The sequence below is a fragment of the Bos mutus genome, chromosome 16 (genome assembly GCF_027580195.1).
Source record: "Bos mutus isolate GX-2022 chromosome 16, NWIPB_WYAK_1.1, whole genome shotgun sequence".
In the NCBI taxonomy this organism is placed as follows: Eukaryota; Metazoa; Chordata; class Mammalia; order Artiodactyla; family Bovidae; genus Bos; species Bos mutus.
In genome coordinates this window covers 13,975,103-13,996,498 of record NC_091632.1, presented here as the reverse complement: position 1 = coordinate 13,996,498, position 21,396 = coordinate 13,975,103, and the positions used below count along the sequence as shown (strand labels likewise).

The window sequence follows — 21,396 nt, the reverse complement described above, 5'->3', positions numbered from 1 at the left end:
TTTCATAAAGAGGCTCTTTAGTTCTTCGTCGCCTTCTGCCATAAGGGTGGGGTCATCTGCATGTCTGAGGTTATTCATATTTCTCCCGCCAATTTTGATTCCAGCTTGTGCTTCATCCAGCCCAGCATTTCACATGATGTACTCTGCATATAAGTTAAATAAGCAGGGTGACAATATACAACAGCCTTGACATACTCCTTTCCCACTTTGGAACCAGTCCATTGTTCCATGTCTGGTTCTAACTGTTGCTTCTTGACCTGCATACAGATTTCTCAGGAGGCAGATAGAGCTATACCAGACAAATAATCTTTAAAAGTAGAAGATAAAGGTTTCAAATTCAACAAAACAGTTTCTACACATTTAATAAATAATAGCTTCAAAATACAGTTATTTCTCAATAATCCATCAGAAAAGCACATAAACACCTACAAAACCAATACTAGCAAGTAGGCAAGCAGTAACAGAATATCGATTTCAATCGTATTAACTGACAAGCTTCAATTAAGACACATTAAAAAAAAACCCTATAACCAATAACTAAAAGTATATATTACTCTCAAGCACACATGGAAAAACATTCATGAAAATTCAACATTCTAGATTTGGAGGTTTTAAAACATATCCCCAAATTCCTCAGCATTCCAACCACAGAGAAGAGAGACTCTCTATCCTATCCTCCTTGATTCTGGACCAAGTTCAGTAGCTCACTTACAACCAACAGAAAGTAACACGTGTGACACTGAGTAACTTGCAAGGCTAGGCCAGAAATGGCTAGGTACCTTCTCTCTCTGCTTTGGGGATGATTACTTTGGAGGAAACCAGCCATGGTAAGAAGCCAGATTACTAGGGGACCACCAGGTTATAGAGGAATGCTAGCTGACAGTCAGGTAAGCAAGTCCAAAACCTTCAAAAACATCCCACTTGATGCTGAAACCTAAAATTATTCTTTCTAAAGTCAGGAATAAAATAAAAATATTTGCTATTATAACTTCTCTCCAACATTATACTGGTGATTCTAACCAGTTCAGTAAGGGCAGAAATAAAAAGTATTATAAGGATTGAAAAGAAATAAAACTGCTATTATTTTCAGATAATATAAACCTCTATATAGGAAATGCAAACTAATCTACAAACAGGTAACAAAGATTTCATTTCTCTCCAGTTTACATATAGATTTAATGGAATATCAAGTAGGGCTCTCCTACTTTGAAGTTTGAGATAAAGATCCAAAAATAGCCAAGGAAGCCTTAAGAAGCACTACCAAGTAAGGGGAATTATCCCAGCAGCTATCAAGGTTTGTTATAAAGTTATACTAGTTAAGACATGCGACTGACAGGAGAAGCAGACTAGAAAGCCAGTGAAAGTGCAAATGTTAATTTGAGTCTCTGCAACCCCATAGACAGTAGCCTGCCAGGCTCCTCTGTCCATGGAATTTTCCAGGCAAGAATACTGGAGTGGGTTGTCATTCCCTTCTCCAAGGGATCTTCCCAACCCAGGGATTGAACTCGGGTCTCCTGCACTGCAGGTGGATTCCTTAACATCTGAGCCAGCAGGGAAGCCCCTAGAGAGCCATACTTATATAGAAACCTCATCCATGATAAAGCTGATATGGCAGACCAGTGGAAAGAGATGAACTCATTTTCATATTAGAAAACAAAACAAAAAAACAAATGGATCTTAATCTGACAACATAAACCAAACCTAATTACTGACAGATAAAGGACATAAGTGTAAAAAGCAAAATTTTTAAATTTACGGAAAAAAATATAGAATATTGAAATTTGAATATTTACGTACTTTTGATGAAATAGCTGTTCATCAAAGCATGTAAAGAGAGTAAAAAAAGATAAACCAAGAACTGCTAAAAGATCTCTGCAACACACTTAACCAAAAAATTAGTATCTAGAATATACAAGGAATTCAGTAAGAAAAAAATTCATACATTCTCTTTAAGAAGAAGACAAAACCAAACCAAAAGATAAAAAACAAACACAAATAAGCACTTTAAAAAAGACATAATAATATATAATAAACAGATGGAAAAATAATCAGCCTCATTAGTAATCTGATGAACGAACTGAGAACACAATGAGATACCATTTCAGATTATCAGATTGCTAACATCTTGCAAGTCTTATCATATAAAGTACTGGCAGTGAATGCTGCATACTCAGTCGTGTCTGACTCTTTGCGACCCCATGGAGTGTAGCCCGCCAGTTTCCTTTGTCCTTGAATTCTCCAGCCAGGAATACTGGAGTGGGTTGCCATTTCCTTCTCCAGGGAATCTTCTTGATCCAGGGACTGAACCTATGTCTCCTGCATTGGCACACGGATTCTTTACCTCTGAGCCACCTGGGAAGTCCTGAAGTATTGGCAAGGAAGTTGGGTAATGAGTACTCTCATAGCCAATAGAAGTACATCAAATGTAGAAAATGATTTGCCATTATTTAGGCAAGTCAAACACAGTTATAGTCTAAAATAGACTGGGGCTAATGATAAAGAATCCGCCTGCAATGTAGGAGATGTGGGTTTGATCCCAGGGTCAGGAAGATCCCCTGGAGGAGGGGATGGAACCCACTCCAGTATTCTTGCCTGGAGAATCCCATGAACAGAGGAGCCTAGTGGGCTACAGCTCACAGGGTCACAAAGCGTCAGACACGACAGGAGTGATTTAGCTCGCACACACCCAAGCAAAGTTAAACATGGTTACAGTCTAAATAGAGTAATGCCACTCCAAACAATTGTAGGGTATTACTACTCACTAAGTCGTGGTTGGCATTTTGGTGGAATAATCTGCACTGCATACTTCAGGAGAGCTGGCATCCGTTTCCCACTATATGCTAAGAGTGTCCATCAACCAGAAACACCTCCATAATTTTTACATGTCCCTTATGCAGGTAATACTAAATCTTGCTGAGAACTGCTATCGCACAGGAGTTGTTGTATATGTATGTATCCAGGATATGCTCTTATCAGTATTGTTCATAATAAGAAGCAGCTAGAAAGAATGTCCATTAATTGGAGTAGGTAAGTGGTGGCACATGCATACAATGGATGTTTACGATTTCCTTCCAGGTTCCCACTGCAAAGAAAGGAGTGGGCTGCAATAAAGAAAACAAAGGACTTCTGTTTCTTCTTAAGCTCAGTGATGGACACACTGGTATTTATTACTATTCTTCAGATTGTACATAGTCTATGGTATGTACAGTTTCATAATTTTTAAAAGTTAAAAATAAAAACCTTTCCATATAACAGGTCATTAACTTGCAGAAGCAGGCCTGTGTTAAAGGCAATATTACAGCACCATTCCCTGCCCGGTGCCCCTACCATCTGGGAAAGAGCAGGGAACTGAACGAAACTGCTGACACACAGGCCAGCCCTGGACCACGGCCCTGCAGTGTGTTTTTAGCACTTTTAAAATTTTACCCCCCTCACTGTCTTTTGCTAACGGAATGAGATCACTGGCAAACAAAAGACCAAATGTTTAAGTATCACCTCGCATGGTTGGACAAAACAGTATTCCACATACACACATTTCCTAGGTAACTAAACCCAAATCCCTAATCTCTCATATTGGTACAGCAATTAAGAGTTTATAGTGTATATTCTTATCTGTTAATATACTTGACTGACTGCCTACTATGTACCAGGCCCTGCAGTTGAGACTCATTTCTTGCTCCTTAAGAGCTTATACCACTCAAGAAAGGCAGGCAGGTGAGGGGAGATCAGATGTACACAAGTTCCACTCAGCTCAGTGAGGACTGCAGTGGATTTAAAGAAAAACAAGGAAGCAATCAATTCAACATAAGGCAAGGGGAGTTCATAGACAAGCTACATATTGCAGAGTTATGAGGAATTTGCCAGGCATATTTGGGAAGAAAGGGAACGCTAGAAAGAACAGACCAACAAAGAGCAAAAGCCAGGGCATGAAAACACTTACCTGAAACTCTCTTAGCAATGTGAAATAACAGGGTGGGGTGGAGAATGTCTAACTAGAAAGGTTGTGTTTTATCCTACAGACAAAGCCATGGAGGAACTGCAAGCAGTACATTTGGTTTTAAAAGGTTGTCTTGGCAGCAGTGTAGAGAATGGTCTTGGAAGGTGTGGTGCAATGTCTGGAGATAAGGTAAATTAAGATAGAAAATGTCAGTAATTCAGAGAAGAGATGAGAACCTAAAAATAAGGCAGTCACCTAGAAGACCAAAGACAAAAGAATAAAATTTACAGTTATCTGAGAGAGAAAATTAGAAACAGTAATCACACAATGAACAGAGTAATTGAGAAAGAGAAAAAGAAGTCTCTAAAACCGAGACACAATGGTTAAAAGTGGCTTCCACGCTGGCTCAGGGGTAAAGAATCTGCCTGCCAATGCAAAAGACACAGGTTTGATCTCTGGGTCAAGATCATCCCCGGGAGAAGGAAACTCTCCCGTCTTCTTGCCTGCAGAATTACATGGACAGAGGAGCCTGGTAGGCTACAGTCCTTGCGGTCGCAAAGAGTTGGGCACAACTGAGCAACTAAATAACACATTAAAAAGGTAGATGGGAATCAGAGAATGGTGTTATAAAAGTCAAAACCAGATTTTCAGAACAAGGGAGGGGTCAATAACTTGAAATAATACAGGAAGCACAAGGAGAATGCACTAAGTAACCAGTCGCTGGATGTGGCAGTTAGGAAGGAGGTCACTGCTGACCTGTCAGCAGTTTGAGAGAAGTAAAGGGGCAGCAAGCTGAATGAAGCAAACTCCAAGAGTGAAGTAATGCCAAGATAGATAGTGATGCTTGTAAATGAAAGACGAGCATACTTCTGGGCTGCAGACAAAAGGCTGAAAGTATGGCAAAGAAACTGATGGAAAAGGTCCTAAAGGCAATATGCAGGGGCAAGTAGGATGAAACTAGCAATGAAACTATACAGAACAAGGGGAGGGACCTTTCTTACTGTCAAAGAGAGGCATGCAGCACAGACTGCTCATTACTTCATATTACTGCATTTGTGACATTTTAAAAGTCTGATCCTATCAAGCACCAGCAAGGAAGTGGGAAATGAGTACTGTGTAAAATACTGGGGGCGGTACCAGACGTTCCAGGGTTACAGGAAGCCCTGACTTCAAAGAGTTCACAGTTTAACGGGCAAAAAACAGTAATTTTAATATAATGTCCTAAGTGTAAATATACTCAGATAAAAAGGGTAGTGTGGTAGCACAGAGGTTAGGGGAGGGGCTGGAATTTAAGGGTATTCCTGCTTGATATTTTCTTCTTGAAGTAGAAAGTGAAGTTATCTGCTGAGTTTTTCAGGGGAGAGGGGAGGTGGTAGGTGATGTGTAGAAAAGGATGACTGTTCAAATACTTGCTTACACAATAAATTCTATTCGAGATTTATTATGTACTGGGTACTATAATAAATGCTTTTATATATATTACCTAGTTGATTGTCAGAACAAACCTATTATTTTAATTTTACCAATGGAAAAAACTGAAAATTACAGGTTAAAAATTGAGAGATGCTAAGGGTTACACTGAGATTGAAAACTATTTTTTGCAAGTAGCAACAATGTCCATAATTGTGTAATCTTCTCTTGTAACCCCAGACCAAGAATAGCAATTTATCCAGCACTGTGGGTTTACAGGGTTAGAGAAGGAATAGCAGAAGAGTGGGAGAAATGGGGAGTTACAGACACTAGGAAGAGAGCAACTTAAGGAAATGGCCATTTGGTCTAAGGTTCAGGGAGACAAGGAGGCTTGGGGAAAAATGAAGGATTCAGGGAATCTGAGAACATTTAGCAGTAGTAAGAAAATCAGTAAAGTATCAAGCTGAGTAGAAGTTTTCAAATTTCACTGACGAAAGATGACAAGTGCCAGAATGGGCCATGGCATTTGAGTTCCTTAAGAGGAGGAATGCGGGTCATTAAACCAGATGAAGTCACATTTGTGTCTCCAATCTTCAATGTTATTTTCACAAGTTGCCTATACATCACAAGCCTTTACCCACTGACATCTGGTCTATATATTTTTTACAATTATGTAATTCCTTGCCTTAATAAATGAGCATGTATATCAATTTAAAACTTTTCAAGATTTTAAGTCATCACCATTGTCATTAAATTGAGGAGTATGACTGCATTTCTAGTTGGGAATCCTTCATCTCTTCCTTTGAGGTAGCTTTCAATTTTCACTGGTGTCAGTATGCTGCTACTGCTGCTGCTGCTAAGTCGCTTCAGTCGTGTCCGACTCTGTGTGAACCCATAGACTGCAGCCCACCAGGCTCTCCCGTCCCTGGGATTCTCCAGGCAAGAACACTGGAGTGGGTTGCTATTTCCTTCTCCAACGCATGAAAGGGAAAAGTGAAAGTGAAGTCGCTCAGTTGTGTCCGACTCTTCGCGACCCCATAGACTGCAGCCTACCAGGCTCCCCCATCCATGGGATTTTCCAGGCAAGAATACTGGAGTGGGGTGCCATCGCCATACCTGGTACTAATTTCTAATTTGTTATAAAATGGAATAAACTAAATGTTCTCCAAAAAAATATTCTACACTTAATATTGTCTCATCTAAGGGTGATTTTACTTCTTTTCTATGGATTAAAGAACAGGTGTTGTGGGTCGTCTCCTGGGGGCTCAGTGGGTAGGGTTCCCAGTTCTCACTGCTGTGGCCCAGGTCCAATCCCTGGTCAGGGAACTGAGATCCTACAAGTCGTGCAGAGTGGCCAGAAAAAAAAAAAGAACAGGCATCATGGGAGGGCTTTTATACCTCTGAATGGATGAGATAATCCCCAAATTACTTAAACTACTGGCTAATTGGAATTCTTGATGTTTCTGCTTTTCCAAAAAACTTCAATTAACATTGACATTTACTACCTTCTAATCCATTATATAAAAATGCTTTTCTTAATATGAAGTACTGCTCATTTTTTTGGAGTGAATTTGTAGAACAATTACAAGCACTCTAATGATCATCATTACCTCTTTCTTGGCTTCTTTTTTGGGATCATAATCACTATCGTTTCCATCCACTGGGTGTGTTTCTTCCACGTCATCATCACTGAAAAGAAACAAAGATTAATAAATTTAATTCACTTCTTTTTATTCTATTCCAGTGTTCTTATCAAACTGTAATATAGCTACCTAGTAATTTTACTAAATACTCCCCAGGAGTTATCCTTAGGAACACAAGTTTTCATAATTTAGATTCCTCTAGTGTTTAGAAACATTTATCCTTTTAGGTATATAGAATCATTTAAGCAAACATTTCCAGCTAAAAAACAGAGACTTAATAGGAAAGATATTTAGAAAGAAATATCATTTGGGAGAAAGAACATATATATTAATTTGATGTAATATTTATTATTTCAGTTCTCCAATTGGAGGATAAAGACAGACAAAAACCAGAAAGAAAAATGATCTTTTATACTATCAGAAAGACACAGCTATAATAATGTGGACTTCAGTTATTCAGATAACTGTGGAAAGACCACCTTCCAGAGAATGCATTTCTTTTTTTTTTTTCCCTTACTTTTTCATTGCACAGCTTGGCATGTGGGATCTTAGTTCCCCAACCATGGATCAAACCATGCTCCCTGCAGTGGAAGCAGGGAGACTTAGCCACTGAACCACCAGGGAAGTCCCGAATATATTTGTTAATATAGTCTAAATATATGTACTGAATATATCAATACTAAAGGGAAGCATTTGTAATTAAATACAATTCAAATATAACTCAGTACAAAGGTTTGCTGACTATGATTAACAGTTAAAGAGTTGAAGAAAGTTCTTACTATGAAAATTTCTGATCACTCAGTTCTTCCTGTCAGAGCAGAAATAGGAATATAAGGATAAGAAGCATTTACAATGTACTGTGATCACTGTTCTACCTTAGGAAATACAAGCAATACCTGTAACTATATAAAGGCATCCAACCTACCTGTCACCCTGATTATGTCTATTGGCTAGTTTACGAGCCTGGCGATCCATTAAGCTTGTCCTAGATCGAGTTTTTTTCCAGGAATAGTAATATTTCACAAGGCTAGCAATTGTCTTATCTGGAAGCTTGAAAAAAAAAATCATGTTAATATCAGCAAGTTTTTTCATAAACTCTGATTAACAGAATGAATAACATCTCTGATATTATTCTTTGATACTTAGCAAACAAAAGCATAGACAAAATTTTCCCAGGTACCTTTATGAATTATAGCATTAAAAAGTGCAGCTACAGTCATAGAACCCCACCATACCTATGTCACTGATATTTGTAAATAAATATTCCTATTTATTCTGAGCAGAGAAAGAAGAGAAGGATGTCACAAACTAATATGATGTGAATGGCCCCAGAAGTCCACAGCAAAATGGTAATATTCCACATTTGTTTTCTTAGAGTTACTCCACTCTTTCCACCCCCTCTGTAAACTGGATTTTTATAAACTGATTAATAATTCATATATCATAAAATTTACCAATTTAAAGTGTACAATTCAGAGGTTTTTAGCTTACCCACTAAGTTGTGCAACTACCACTATTTAATTTCAGATATTTTCATAACCTCAAGAAGAAACCTTAAACTTATTAACAGTCACTCCCTATTCTCCCTTTAACCCAGACCCTGGCAACTACTAATCTACTTTTTTCTCTTCAGATTTGCCTATTCTGGATATTTCATATAAGTGCAATCATACTGTTGCTTAGCATAATGTTTTAAAGAAAAGCGATTCAATACCATTTTGTTTTAAATCCAGGCTTTAAGATGATAAATAATGCAAACAGACTTGGATATTAAAAGGACTAACGATCATGCACTACTTTGTCATATATTGACAAATAAGGATACACTCTTCCAATTAAAAATGTTGGTTTTGATTATGGAAGACACTTAGATATATTTGCAAACATTTCTAATTTCCAAAATTCAACTTAAAAGAGTTTAATGCAACAACTTCTCAGAGTTATACAATTTTGACTAGAAACACAAAAAATTTAAGAACTAGAAATAAAGAGCAGTTTTTCTTTCAAAAAAAAAAAAGGAACAGCCCCTGAACAACGTTGAAATGATACAGAATTTCTATCAACAGTTTTCATATCCAAAGGAATATAAATTTGAAAATAAAATCCTCATGTTAAAAATGAAACATTTAATAAAACTGAAATTATGATTTTTCCTGAAATGATAAACTTATTTAGTAAGTCTATTAAACATATACTTATCACAATCTTAATTTATTACAATGAAACGGAACATAATGATCACATATTAAGAGTAGTTGTAGAAAGTAAGACTATATGCAAATATACCTATTTCAAAATATTTTTAACAATTAGATTGGAAACCTTTTTGTATTTAATAATTAGGAAGTGTTTAACAACAGAATTAGGTATCACTCAGGTATGAACCACAGTAAAAGCAAAATTACCATACCATTTGCTGAATCCTGTGAAAGCTCTTCCCATGAAAACTAAAGGCTTGTTCAAATAGGACTTTATCTTCCACTGTCCACTCATCCGGAAAGGGAGTGAAATTAGGGAGATCAGCAAGGGACTTCTCAATGTTATGTTTATGCCAGAACAACATGCCAAGTGCCTTTGAAGAGAAATCATTCCCCTTTGGTTTTAATGGACTTATGTTCCATCACACTTGAGAGAGTTAAACACAAATCAGGTTAAAGTCTTAAGCCTATGACTTCAACTGAAGATGCATTCAGTTTGGGGCTTTTAATCAGGGTGCCCAGGTAACAGAGCTCATTTCTTTCTTTCAAATCAGGGCCTCAGAATAGTAAATGTTTTTACATACCACATCTGCTGTAGAATCTAGGAAAAAGTGAGCTGAGGAGAGTGGCTATAATTACTAAAGCAGGTCTGTAGGCTCATATCAAGACTTTCACTCACATTTATTCATTTGTCAAGTGTAGGGAAAAATATGCTAAAAGGAAAAATAACCTGTAAGTCAATACTTGAATGAAACTATCAATTATAACACAAAACTAGAAGTGCTCAGACAAGACTCAGTAGAGAAATATTTATGTTTTAATCTGTTAGAAGTATCCTGGGCTAAACACTTCTAAGAAGTAAGAGTACCTCAAATGCAACTTTAACACTACTTTACCACATGTATTTCTAAAGTTCTTTATTATCATAATGTACACAAAGAATTACTATAAGGCATATTAATAATTTCAATGACTTTATTACCAAATCATAGGAAAACCTGAAATGGATAATTTTAGACAATTTAACAACTTTTCCTTCTGTTGTAATCTTTACTGTAAGGTACTGATACTTTGGCCACCTGATGCGAAGAGCTGACTCATTGGAAAAGACCCTGATGCTGGGAAAGATTGAGGGCAGGAGGAGAAGGGGAGGACAGAGGATGAGATGGTTGGATGGCATCACCGACTCAATGGACATGGCTTTGGGTGGACTCCAGGAATTGGTGATGGACAGGGAGGCCTGGCGTGCTGTGGTTCATGGGGTCACAAAGAGTCGGACATGACTGAGCAACTGAACTGACTGACTGAGTATCATTTAGGGGATAAAGGTTTATTTTTTAAGAGGAGAGATAGCAACTTTTTAAATAGCATTAACTTCTCACTTTGGTAATACTTTGGTACTCTGGTAGTACTCCTTGAAAATGAACATGAAAATGAACACATATACAGTCACATTTCAAAGAATTAACCTTATCAAATAGTAAAAAGAAAGTCAAGTCTTAAAAACAAAATACATAAGCAAAGTCTTCAAAACCCACAGAAAAGTTAACTATATTTAGATTAACATCTCAATCTCACCAAAATGATTTTCTATAGTTTAACCATGTTGCTAACTATAAAATTAGCTCTTAATAATGCAGGTAACTGAAAGTTCACTTATTTTACTATTAATTCTGACAGAGGTTGATTTTATACTTAGTTGAAATGAAATTTAAGAATGTCCACTTTACTTTCACTTTCCATGTTCTACATTCCCATTTTACCAGGGATAATGGACCATATGTCATATATGCGTGTGTGCATGCTCATTTGCTCAGTCCTGTTTGCGACGCCAAGGACTATATAGCCTGTCAGGCTCCTCTGTCCATGGAATTTTCCAGGCAAGAATACTGGAATGGGTTGCCATTTCGTCCTCCAGCGGATCTTCCTGACCCAGGGATCAAAGCTTTGTCTCTTGCACTGGCAGGTGGATTCTTTACCACTGCACCACCTGGGCAGTCCCATACCACATATATCTCCTTTTAAAGTTATCTATTTTTTTTAAGCCCTTTGTGAATTATTTCCTTCAAAATTTAAAAATCTTAAAATATTTCTTTAAATAAAAAGTTTAGTTTCTAGGTCTTTTAGGTTAAAAAGTCAGAGAATTGTCTCTACTTAAAAAAATTTTCCCTTTTGGTAAGTATTTGCTAGAGTAATCCTAAGGCTTTCAGACCTTTAAGAACTCAAAAAAAAAAAACAAAAACAAAAAAAACAAACCAGAGGTACTGAGAGACAAATGTTCAAAAAATGTTCTCAAAAGCCCTTGAGATAAATAATGCTTATAAAAGCAAAATCTTTAATGATGAAAGGTCAGACTTTGCTACAACCTCCCAGGTAGCTCAAACAGTAAAGAAACTGCCCACAATTCAGGAGACCTGCGTTCAGTCCCTGGGTTGGGAAGATCCCCTGGAGAAGAAAATAGCAACCCACTCCTGCCTGGAGAATCCCACAGAAAAGCCAGATGGGCTACAGTCCATAGGGTCACAAAGAGTCAGACACGACTGAGCAACTAACATTTTCACTTTCATAAAGTTGGTTGAACTTAAGCACTTTCTTAAGACAGAAACTATCATGAGATGTTCTTTGGATCTGATAATTACTGAGGCAAACCTCAATATTAAAATGTTTCTGTACATACCTGTTCCACATTGTAGCCATGTTTCTCCTTTGCAATTGCAATATATTCATCCACTGTAACGAAACAGTGTTATATAATTAATTATTCTCATTTACTTCTTCTGCCCAGGTTGACTTTGCTTTTTTAACAAAGCAAAATTTAAAAACAATTATACTCTAGGGATTAAAAAAAAGCCAAAGTCATTTTCCATAAAACATCATAAAAAAGACCTTCACTTCTACATACAGGATCAGAAGCTCACTTGGTTTAAAATTTTACTTAGTATGCCTTATCTCCATGACCATACAGCATATACTTATTAAATTCACTGACATGACTAATTATTTTTGTATTATAAAAAGATCAATCTGTGGTCAGTCAACAGAGCCTAATTATAGTGTAAAATATTAGGTAGCTTCTTTTGCAATATTTATTTAGCGAGACTTAGCTATTTAAGACCTCATCTCATGTTAAGAGTTTTCCCAAAGCTTTTACCTTCCCATATTTGATTACTGTATAAAGGATGGTTTATAGTTTTGCCAGTATAGTAACAATTTAAACATGTTTTAGTATGCCTAAAATTTTCTTCAGCTCCTCATGCTAGCTATACAAAAGGTACTTATATATTCCATTTTCTTTCATCCTCAATTATTATAATCAAGCAAATAGTTGTTTAAATAAGCACAGCTTCTATTATGACATAAATATACAGGCTATTTCAAGGCCTTATTGCTGAGAAACCTGCATTTCACATTTAGGACTCATTTTTATGCAAAGTCTTTCTTAATCCTATACAATATAAATATATAAATTCTTTAAGCACATTTTTGAGAAGCAGTGGTTAAGAATTCTGATCCGAGAACAGCTAGCTCATCTACCAAGACTTGATTCCCAGCCCTGTCACTTGTTTTTGGACTTTAAGCAATTAACTTGACCTTTTTGTATCTTAGTTTCTTCACTATAGTGATAAAAATACTACTATTTTCAGTACTATTCTTCCTAGGATTAAATGAGCTAGTATATGTTAGGTGCTTGAAGCATCTGGCCCATTTTAAGTACTTCCTAAGAGTTTGCTGTTATTAACAGTACAGTACAGTTTAATATATAAATATGCTATTATAACAATAATGCTGTTGTATTAACAACTAATTTTTATGGATGTTACTGTATCTCCCTAAGATTGCAAGCTTTGGAGAAAATCCAAATACTATTTTCTATTTAGAACTCATAGTATTTAAACATATGACAGATCTACATACATGCTGATTAACAAAAATGTCTTGTAGTCCTATAAATAGAGAAGGCTAAATAAAACCAATCAACCTGTGGTTCCCAGCCTTGGTTATGCATTAGGATCAGCAGAAGAGTTCTAAAATAGCAAGTCCTGGCTCCACCCTCTAAACTTTCTGATTTAATTAGTTTGAGGTGGAGGCCAGACATCAATAGAAGTTTTTTTAGTTCCCCCTAAGCAAGTCCAAAGCACAGCCAGGGATGAAAACCATTGCCCTAGACCTTCACTGGGATATTCCAGGTGGACACACCACTGCAGGACATGTTGGCTTTCTGAATTTTGTTTTCCACTTCGCTAAGAAATACATCATTATATAAAACAGTGCTAAAAAGGCAAAAACCAATGACACACTGATGGTCAGTTTATGAATGAAACTGCCTATAAGGAAGACTAAACTGAAAAAACCTGACAATCTCTTTCAGGTTCCTCAGTACACAAAATGTACAATTTTGTGTTTTCAGTTAAAAATACCTCAAGGGCTTTAATTCCTAGATTACCAGCTAGACTTTTTCCTGGTATTCTGAAGCTTGTAAATAGGAAGAATTATCAGGTATGCAAAATAACACTCAGTTTCCAATTTTTAGTTCTCTTACTGCATTAATAAGTATGACTAGACATACTGTGCACATGATATACATGACATCGTTAATTTTCATGGGACTAAATAAACCAGCATGGGACATCTTTTGATATTTGGTAAATATTTTAAAAAGACAAACTTATTTTACAGCTGCTAAAATAGCTGTTCAGTGATTTTTGTTTTAATAAATCAAATGATAATTGAGTGGAGGGGTGGGGATCTTAGTTTTGTTACCTGCACGTTTCCTATATCTGATGTGCCGCAAAGGATCAGGTCCGCTACATCACACTGAAGTCTAAAGCCACACCATGATTCAAGAAGTGCATGGTCAATGATCCAGAAGGTCTCCGTCCAGAAATGGAGAGCACAAAGATGACCTGATCGATGGCTGCTGAAGTCAGTTCTTTCCCCTTTCCTCTTTAAAATGGTAATGATAGTGGGCTCTTGGAAGTTTGAAGGCATTTCTTTACAGCTTCATACACTGAGGAATAGCCTGTGCAGATGTCTACATTGTAACTCCCTCCCCTGCTTCAGGATTTAAGCAGCAATGCCATCAGATCCTAGGTTTTTTCAGTCTTCCTGGGCCTGACACAAATTGGAATGATCAACCCACTATCTTTCAAAAGGAAAAACATTCTAACATAGCAAGCTCCATCAAAAAAACAAAATAAAACAAAGGCAAACTATTTCTTAGGAGATCTAAGAGATCCAAAAACAAATATAAGTTGCATTCTGAATTGGTTGATTGATTCCCTACTGACATAGACATCCAGTTTCAGAAAACTTACATTTGGCATCTGGGATACTGTGATATGGAGACCACACAAGCATTCCTCCATTGTCTTTATCTGTGTACTTTGTAGCACCTGGGGAAAAAATTATTTTGAATACGATGAACTTTATTCACATTCAAAATAAGTATAAGCAAAGTAAGCTTTATTTCTATTTTAGTACAGTACCTGCAAAAGACGACAAAGAAACAAAGTACAGGAAAACAAAGAATAAAAACAGATTTACACTAAATATAGTAAATATATCATTTGTGGATATGAACAAAATTTTAGAAACACTGAAGCTTACCCTCTTTAAATTAAAAAAAAAAAAAGACTTTATTATAAAGTACATTTTATATCCCTATTTCTCGACAGGTAATAAATCTGATTTAACCTTTTATATGTTACTTGTTGTTTAGTTGCTACGTCATGTCCAACTCTTTTGTGACCCCATGGACTGTAGCCCACCAGGCTCCTCTGTCCATGGGATTCTCCAGGCAAGAATACTGGAATGGGTTGCCATTTCCTTTTCCAGGAGATCTTCCTGACCCAGGGATCGAATCCACATCTCCTACATTTGCAGGATTCTTTACTGCTGAGCCACCAGAGAAGCCTATGTTACTTAAGAATTTTTAAAAATTCCAGAGAAGCCCATATCTTACTTAGGAGTTATTAAAAACTCTTGACTTAAAAGCACATACCTCAGGTGATAATTGTTTTGCCCCATATCTAAATGGGCCAAGATCATTATAATTTTTGAACACTTGTATCTACTTTTTATGGTTTCTATTTAATCTTACTCCCTTGCTAGGAGTCTGCCAGTTACTCCTTTTTAGAGTTAATTACTTCTTATATTTACAAACATTTGTACTCTGTGTAAGAGAAAAACAAAGTCAAAACATGTAAAGGTAATAATGCTATTTCTTCTTAATGTAATCTGAGAGTCTACCGCTACCTAACCCAGAAGCATACTACTGCTATTTATAATTTATTTGTTATAATCTAAAGAGTCAGGAAAATCAAACACTATTGAAACTGCATGTAAATTAAGAAAAGACAGAATGAACAAAAGGCCTAACACAGTTATCCCCGAGCCAAGTCCATGCCAGTAGGTTCTGTCTTTAAATTCTTGGTGGTCTTTTTCTGGCTTCTTCCTAATTCTTTGGTGCATTCAAGTTAATTAAACAGTATGAGCTGTTGATAGCCATCAGTAATTAATGACTAGAATTTCAAAATTACTCACAGAAAACATTAATAGAAATCTGAAGTTAAACTGTAATCATTTATGAAGTTACAAATAATTCAGAATAAAAACCATTCATTTCCAAGGGTAAATGTAACTATTACTATACTCCCAACTAGAGACTTCATCTATCAAGCAATAAGATCATTCAGTAGTTCTTTATTTAAGCTAAACATTGTTATGTATGTTTACTATAAAGAAAAATTAGGGACAGAGAAAAAAGAAATGAGAGAATACTGTAACTGCTAAGTCACTTCAGTCGTGTCCGACTCTGTGCGACCCCATAGACGGCAGCCCACCAGGCTCTCCTGCCCCTGGGATTCTGCAGGCAAGAACACTGGAGTGGGGTGCCATTTCCTTCTCCAAAGCATGAAAGTGAAAAGTGAAAGTGAAGTTGCTCAGTCGTATCCGACTCTTAGTGACCCCATGGACTGCAGCCTACCAGGCTCCTCCGCCCATGGGATTTTCCAGGCAAGAGTACTGGAGTGGGGTGCCATTAAGTATTAAAAAAATCATAATTACAATATAAATCTAAAAGAAAACCCACTGCATTTTGTCCTAAGTATCTTTAATGAAAGGATGAAAACAGGAATTGAGAATTTAAGGAAATCAAGTTTGAAGGATATTATCTAAAATTTATATTCACTGAAAATAAATTTTAAGCTATCTTTTTAAAACTCTAATATTAAGATATATATGTAATTTTTAACCTCATAAAACAAAAACACAAAAGCAGAATAGTTAAACCACTCAGGAGAAACAGACAACTTGTCTAAGTTGGTCAGAAGTCCTTATTTAATAAAACCTTATTGCTATTTCTGGGCCTCCCTGGTGGCTCAGTGGGTAAAGAATCTGCATGCAATGCAGGAGACCTGGGTTTGATCCCTGGGTTGGGAAGATCCCCTGGAGAAGGGAATGATAACCCATTTCAGTATTCTTGCCTAGAGAATTCCATGGACAAAGGGGCCTGGCAGACTACAGTCCATGGGATCGCAAAGAGTTGGACACAACTGAGCAACTAACACTTACTGCTATTTCTAGTGAGTATCCTAAATTTCAGTTCTTTAATATGGGACTGATTCTTTTTCACAATGGATTGTGATGCTAATTTAAATACCACTTAATAGAACATGGAATGCAACAAAGAAAAGTTTCCATTAAGTCTTGAGTCTAACCAGCATACATGTTTAATATTTAGACATATTTCCTTGCATCTGATCCTTGTATTACAAAAAGCTTGAATTAAAGTATTTTCATTAAATATCTCTTCTTAAGCTGATATGAACTATTTTTCGTACTCTTGCTCATGAAGAACAGTTAAGTTTCCTCATAAATTCTTTTCACTGTAATTAAGAGCCTGATCCTCTGTCAGAAACTGGCATCCAACTGTGGGGACTAATAGCTCTTCTAATGTGGGTGTATGGTGTGTGTGTGGCAATCGCGTCTGGTGGCAGAGAATGCTTACTTGCTGCTGCTGCTAAGTCGCTTCAGTTGTGTCCGACTCTGTGCGACCCCATAGATGGCAGCCCACCAGGCTCCCCCGTCCCTGGGATTCTCCATGCAAGAACACTGGAGTGGGTTGCCATTTCCTTCTCCAATGCATTTTTTTTTGAAAAGTGAAAGTGAAGTTGCTCAGTCGTATCCGACTCCTAGTGACCCCATGGACTGCAGCCTACCAGGCCCCTCCATCCATGGGATTTTCCAGGCAAGAGTACTGGAGTGGGCTGCCATTGCCTTCTCCAGAATGGTTACTTAGGCATTTCATAATGTTTTTGCCCTAGCCAATCATATATGTGCCCAAGTAGGACCAAAAGATGACTGATTTCTATAGGAAACCAGATATATTTTAGCACAATGGTTAACAGAGTAATCACTATAGAGTCAAACTCCAGGTGTGAATCTCAGCTCTGCCACTTCCTAGCTTTGACATCTTGAACAAATTTACTTAACTTTGTCTGCCTCAGTTTAACCTATCTTTAAAAATAGGGATAATGAGAGCACCTTCTTCACAGAGTAGTTAAAAAATGAAGTGAATTCATATGCATAAAGGACTTGGCATATGGTAAGCACTACCTAAGACTTATTGTCATTACTACAATATACTTACTGAAGATAGTTAAGTTCCATTCTTAGTCTATGCTGGAAAGGCTTCTTCTTATCAATCAAAAATATAAATGAATAAAATCTCATGGGGCTCTAACTCAAACAGCCAATGACCTCTCTTACCAACCCTTTGAAAATGAGACTGAATAGCTAAAATGACTTATTTTATTGACAACTCAGCCTGATTCCTCTCCTATAAAGAGTAACAGAAAGTAACTTGCATGACTAAAAACAATTTACCTCTCAGGATGACTTGCATTCAGTAAAGCTTTACCCTTTTCATCATAAAAGTTGAAGTAAACCAAAATACTTTTTAAAGGACATAAGCCAAATGTTTATTTTGCTTTTATCTGTAAAAATGTTTATGATTATACCTCAAGGGCCAACAAAGGTCCATCTATTCAAAGCTATAGTTTTTCCAGTAGTCATAGATGGATGTGAGATAGTTGGATTGTATTATAGTTGGATTATAAAGAAAGCTGAGCACAGAAGAATTGATGCTTTCAAACTGTGGTGTTGGGAGAAGACTCTTGAGAGTCCCCTGGACTGCAAGGAGATCCAACCAGTCCATCCTAAAGGAAATCAGTCCTGAATATTCATTGGAAAGACTGATACTGAAGCTGAAATTACAATACTTTGGCCACCTGATGCGAATAACTGACTCACTGGAAAAGACCCTGATGCTGGGAAAGACTGAAGGCAGGAGAAGGGGACGACAGAGGATGAGATGGTTGGATGGCATCACCGACTCTATGGACGTGAGTGTGAGTAAGCTCCGGGAGTTGGTGATGGACAGGGAAGCCTGGAGTGCTGCAGTCCATGGCGTTGCCACAGATGAGTGACTGAATAACCAAAGAAGTTCAATTCTCCTGAAATCTTTCAGAGCCCCTTAACTACAGTTGGTAAAGTACATGTATGAGACCAATTTGGGGAAAACCAACAACAAAAACCATTTTGATTAGGATTTCTATACCAATAGCACGTTTCAAAGAAAGTACAAAAATATAAATCTATTTCTTTTCAGATTTTCTTTAACACAGTCAAACTAAGGATTTTGATGGAAATCATGGAACAAATATTCCATATAAAGAACTTAAATACGGAGATCAGTAAGACACTCCAAAATTTTTAAATTCTATTTATAAACTACGCTCTGAACTATATATACTTAATTCATCGATTTCAAACTGAGGTAAACAACTTTCCAAGGGGTACACAATCAAGAATAAGTTTTCTGAGAACCAATTTTCAGAACATCAACTTCCCTGTTTTCTTTTCCAAGACAATCTGCCTGAGAAGTCACCTGCAGTCTAAGCTATACACTTAAGCTACTTCTGACCTTCTTCACAAATTTCCTTCCCTCACTCAAAAAAGAAAAAGAAAAATGGCAGGTCTTTCATACAACCCAAATCTTACAAGAGTACATTGCCTAAAATTTAAAAACCACTATGATGCCAAACAAATATCAGTAAAGCTCTCCTTTACTCAAGGTACCATGACTATTACAATCTTAATTAATTATGCATTAATTGTAATAACTCCAGACAGAAGAATTAAACATTTAGAACCTCATGTTCACAAGAGTACATATTATGATAGTACAGAAACTGGACAGGTGATGAATAAAACACTTTCAAGAAAAGAATGTTTTATAAAATTCTGTGAGGAACATGTATGGCAATTACAAAAATGTATACATTTTATAAAACAGATACTACCACATTGCTAAGTATTTACATTTAATTGGATGTGTTTAAAATAAGTTTATAACAACTCTATTTCAAAGTGTTAACATTTTCAATACACTGGAAATTATATCTTTCAACTAATAAACTCAATGACAAATAACAGATATCAACTTAAAAATACGTGAATCTGGTTTTCAAATTTCTTTTATGAGTAAGCAACAAAATATTTTGAAGGCCACTGCCTTATACATATTGAGTTCAGCTCAGTTGTGTCTGACTCTTTGTGACCCCATGGACTACAGCACGCCAGGCTTACCTGTCCATCACCAAATCCCACTCAAATTCATGTCCATCAAGTTGGTGATACACACTAATTTTTACTTAATCTTATCATATAGTTAATATCATCTCCCTTTTACAAATAAGAAAGCTAAGGCCTGGACACATTCAGTTCATCCAAGGTCACAATGCCATGGTGGCTAAAAGGCATATGATAAGAGCTAAGACTCTTAATCACCACGCAAAACTGCTCCTCATGATGTAAGTGTAGTCAGAAGGCACTACAGAAAAGTTGGGCTGGCCTAGCAACGAACCAAAAGGAAGAGAGTCACAAAAAAGAGTCAAAAATCTGCTTAGTAAATTTTTATAAAGGCAGTTAGCAATGGTCCGTTAACTAACATAAACTGTTTCTAACCTAACAACAACAATTCCAATTTAAGTCTCAGTTCACTCATGTTTTCTAAAACACTCATTTTAGTAATTCTTTCTGTGCTTAATTTCTATCATTATCACTATCATCTCCTCCAGTAAAAATATCCTCCACGAAAAAAAAACCTTTTTAATTTTCCTATATTCTGATCATACTAATCTTGATACCGAAGAAATTTTTCTTCCAAATGACTTGGATGGCTATGGGTGAACAATCATGAAGACAGACTGAGTGGTTTATAAGACTAAAGACAATAGTATGTAAAAGAGAAAAGGAGAGGAGCTGACCATTTCTCAATTTCTATCATTAATAAACATCTTTTCTTTTTTCTTCTCTTCCAAAGAAATATGTTGAAGTTATGACCCAATGGTATTGATTTGATATGGAGTAAAAACTTCACACAACAGCACAACACTTAGAATAAGATAAAGCAGTGTTCTACGTTGAACAGCACAGAGACTCAAAATTTCCTTGTAAAAAGTATTTTAATAATGACAGTCTACATTTGCTTGACAAAATTTGCCTGTAACTACAGAAAAGCCCACCTAAGTTTAGATAAGTGGTTTTAGTTGTACCCTTGGGTTCAATATTCTGCAGATTATTGAGGATAAAATGAATACAAGCATATCTCATTTTATTGTGCTTCACAGCTATTGTGAATTTTTTTTTTTTAACAAATTGAAGGTTTACAGCAAGCCGGTGTCAATCAAGTTTATCAGCACCATTTTCCAATAGCATTTGCTCATTTCTTGTCTGTGTCACATTTTGGTAATTCTTACAATATTTCAAACTTTTTCATTATTATTATACTGTTATGATGATATGTGATCTTGGATGCTATTACTGCAAAAAAAACTACAACTCCCTAGAAGCTCAGATGATGGCTAGCATATTTTAGCAATAAAGCATTTCTTAATTTAGGCATGTACATTGCATTTCTGGACCTAATGTCATTGTACGCTTCTATACGCACTGGGAAAACAAAAGATTCATGTAACTTGCTTTACTTGTGACATTCGCTTTATTGCAGTAGTCTAGAATCAAACTCGCAATTATCTCTGAGGCATGTCTATAGACGAATTTAAAGAATATGACATCTATCCTTATTCTAATAAAAAGCATCAGTGATAGTCTGAGTAAACTTAATGAAAATGTAACTTTAAAA

The 21,396-nt window shown here is 36.4% G+C and overlaps 1 protein-coding gene across 4 annotated transcripts in view; it reads right to left on the bottom strand.

Moving 5' to 3' along the window:
• RCOR3 (REST corepressor 3) overlaps positions 1 to 21,396 on the bottom strand; it is a 53,228-nt gene that overhangs the window by 28,762 nt on the left and 3,070 nt on the right. For all 4 annotated transcript variants that reach the window (XM_070384729.1, XM_070384731.1, XM_070384730.1 and 1 more), the window contains exons 3-7: positions 14,504 to 14,581; positions 11,866 to 11,918; positions 9,401 to 9,562; positions 7,916 to 8,040; positions 6,958 to 7,036 (exon numbers count right to left, since the gene is read on the bottom strand). In XM_070384729.1, coding sequence (XP_070240830.1) covers positions 6,958 to 7,036; positions 7,916 to 8,040; positions 9,401 to 9,562; positions 11,866 to 11,918; positions 14,504 to 14,581 — 497 coding nt within the window. The remainder of the gene's footprint in view (positions 1 to 6,957; positions 7,037 to 7,915; positions 8,041 to 9,400; positions 9,563 to 11,865; positions 11,919 to 14,503; positions 14,582 to 21,396) is intronic.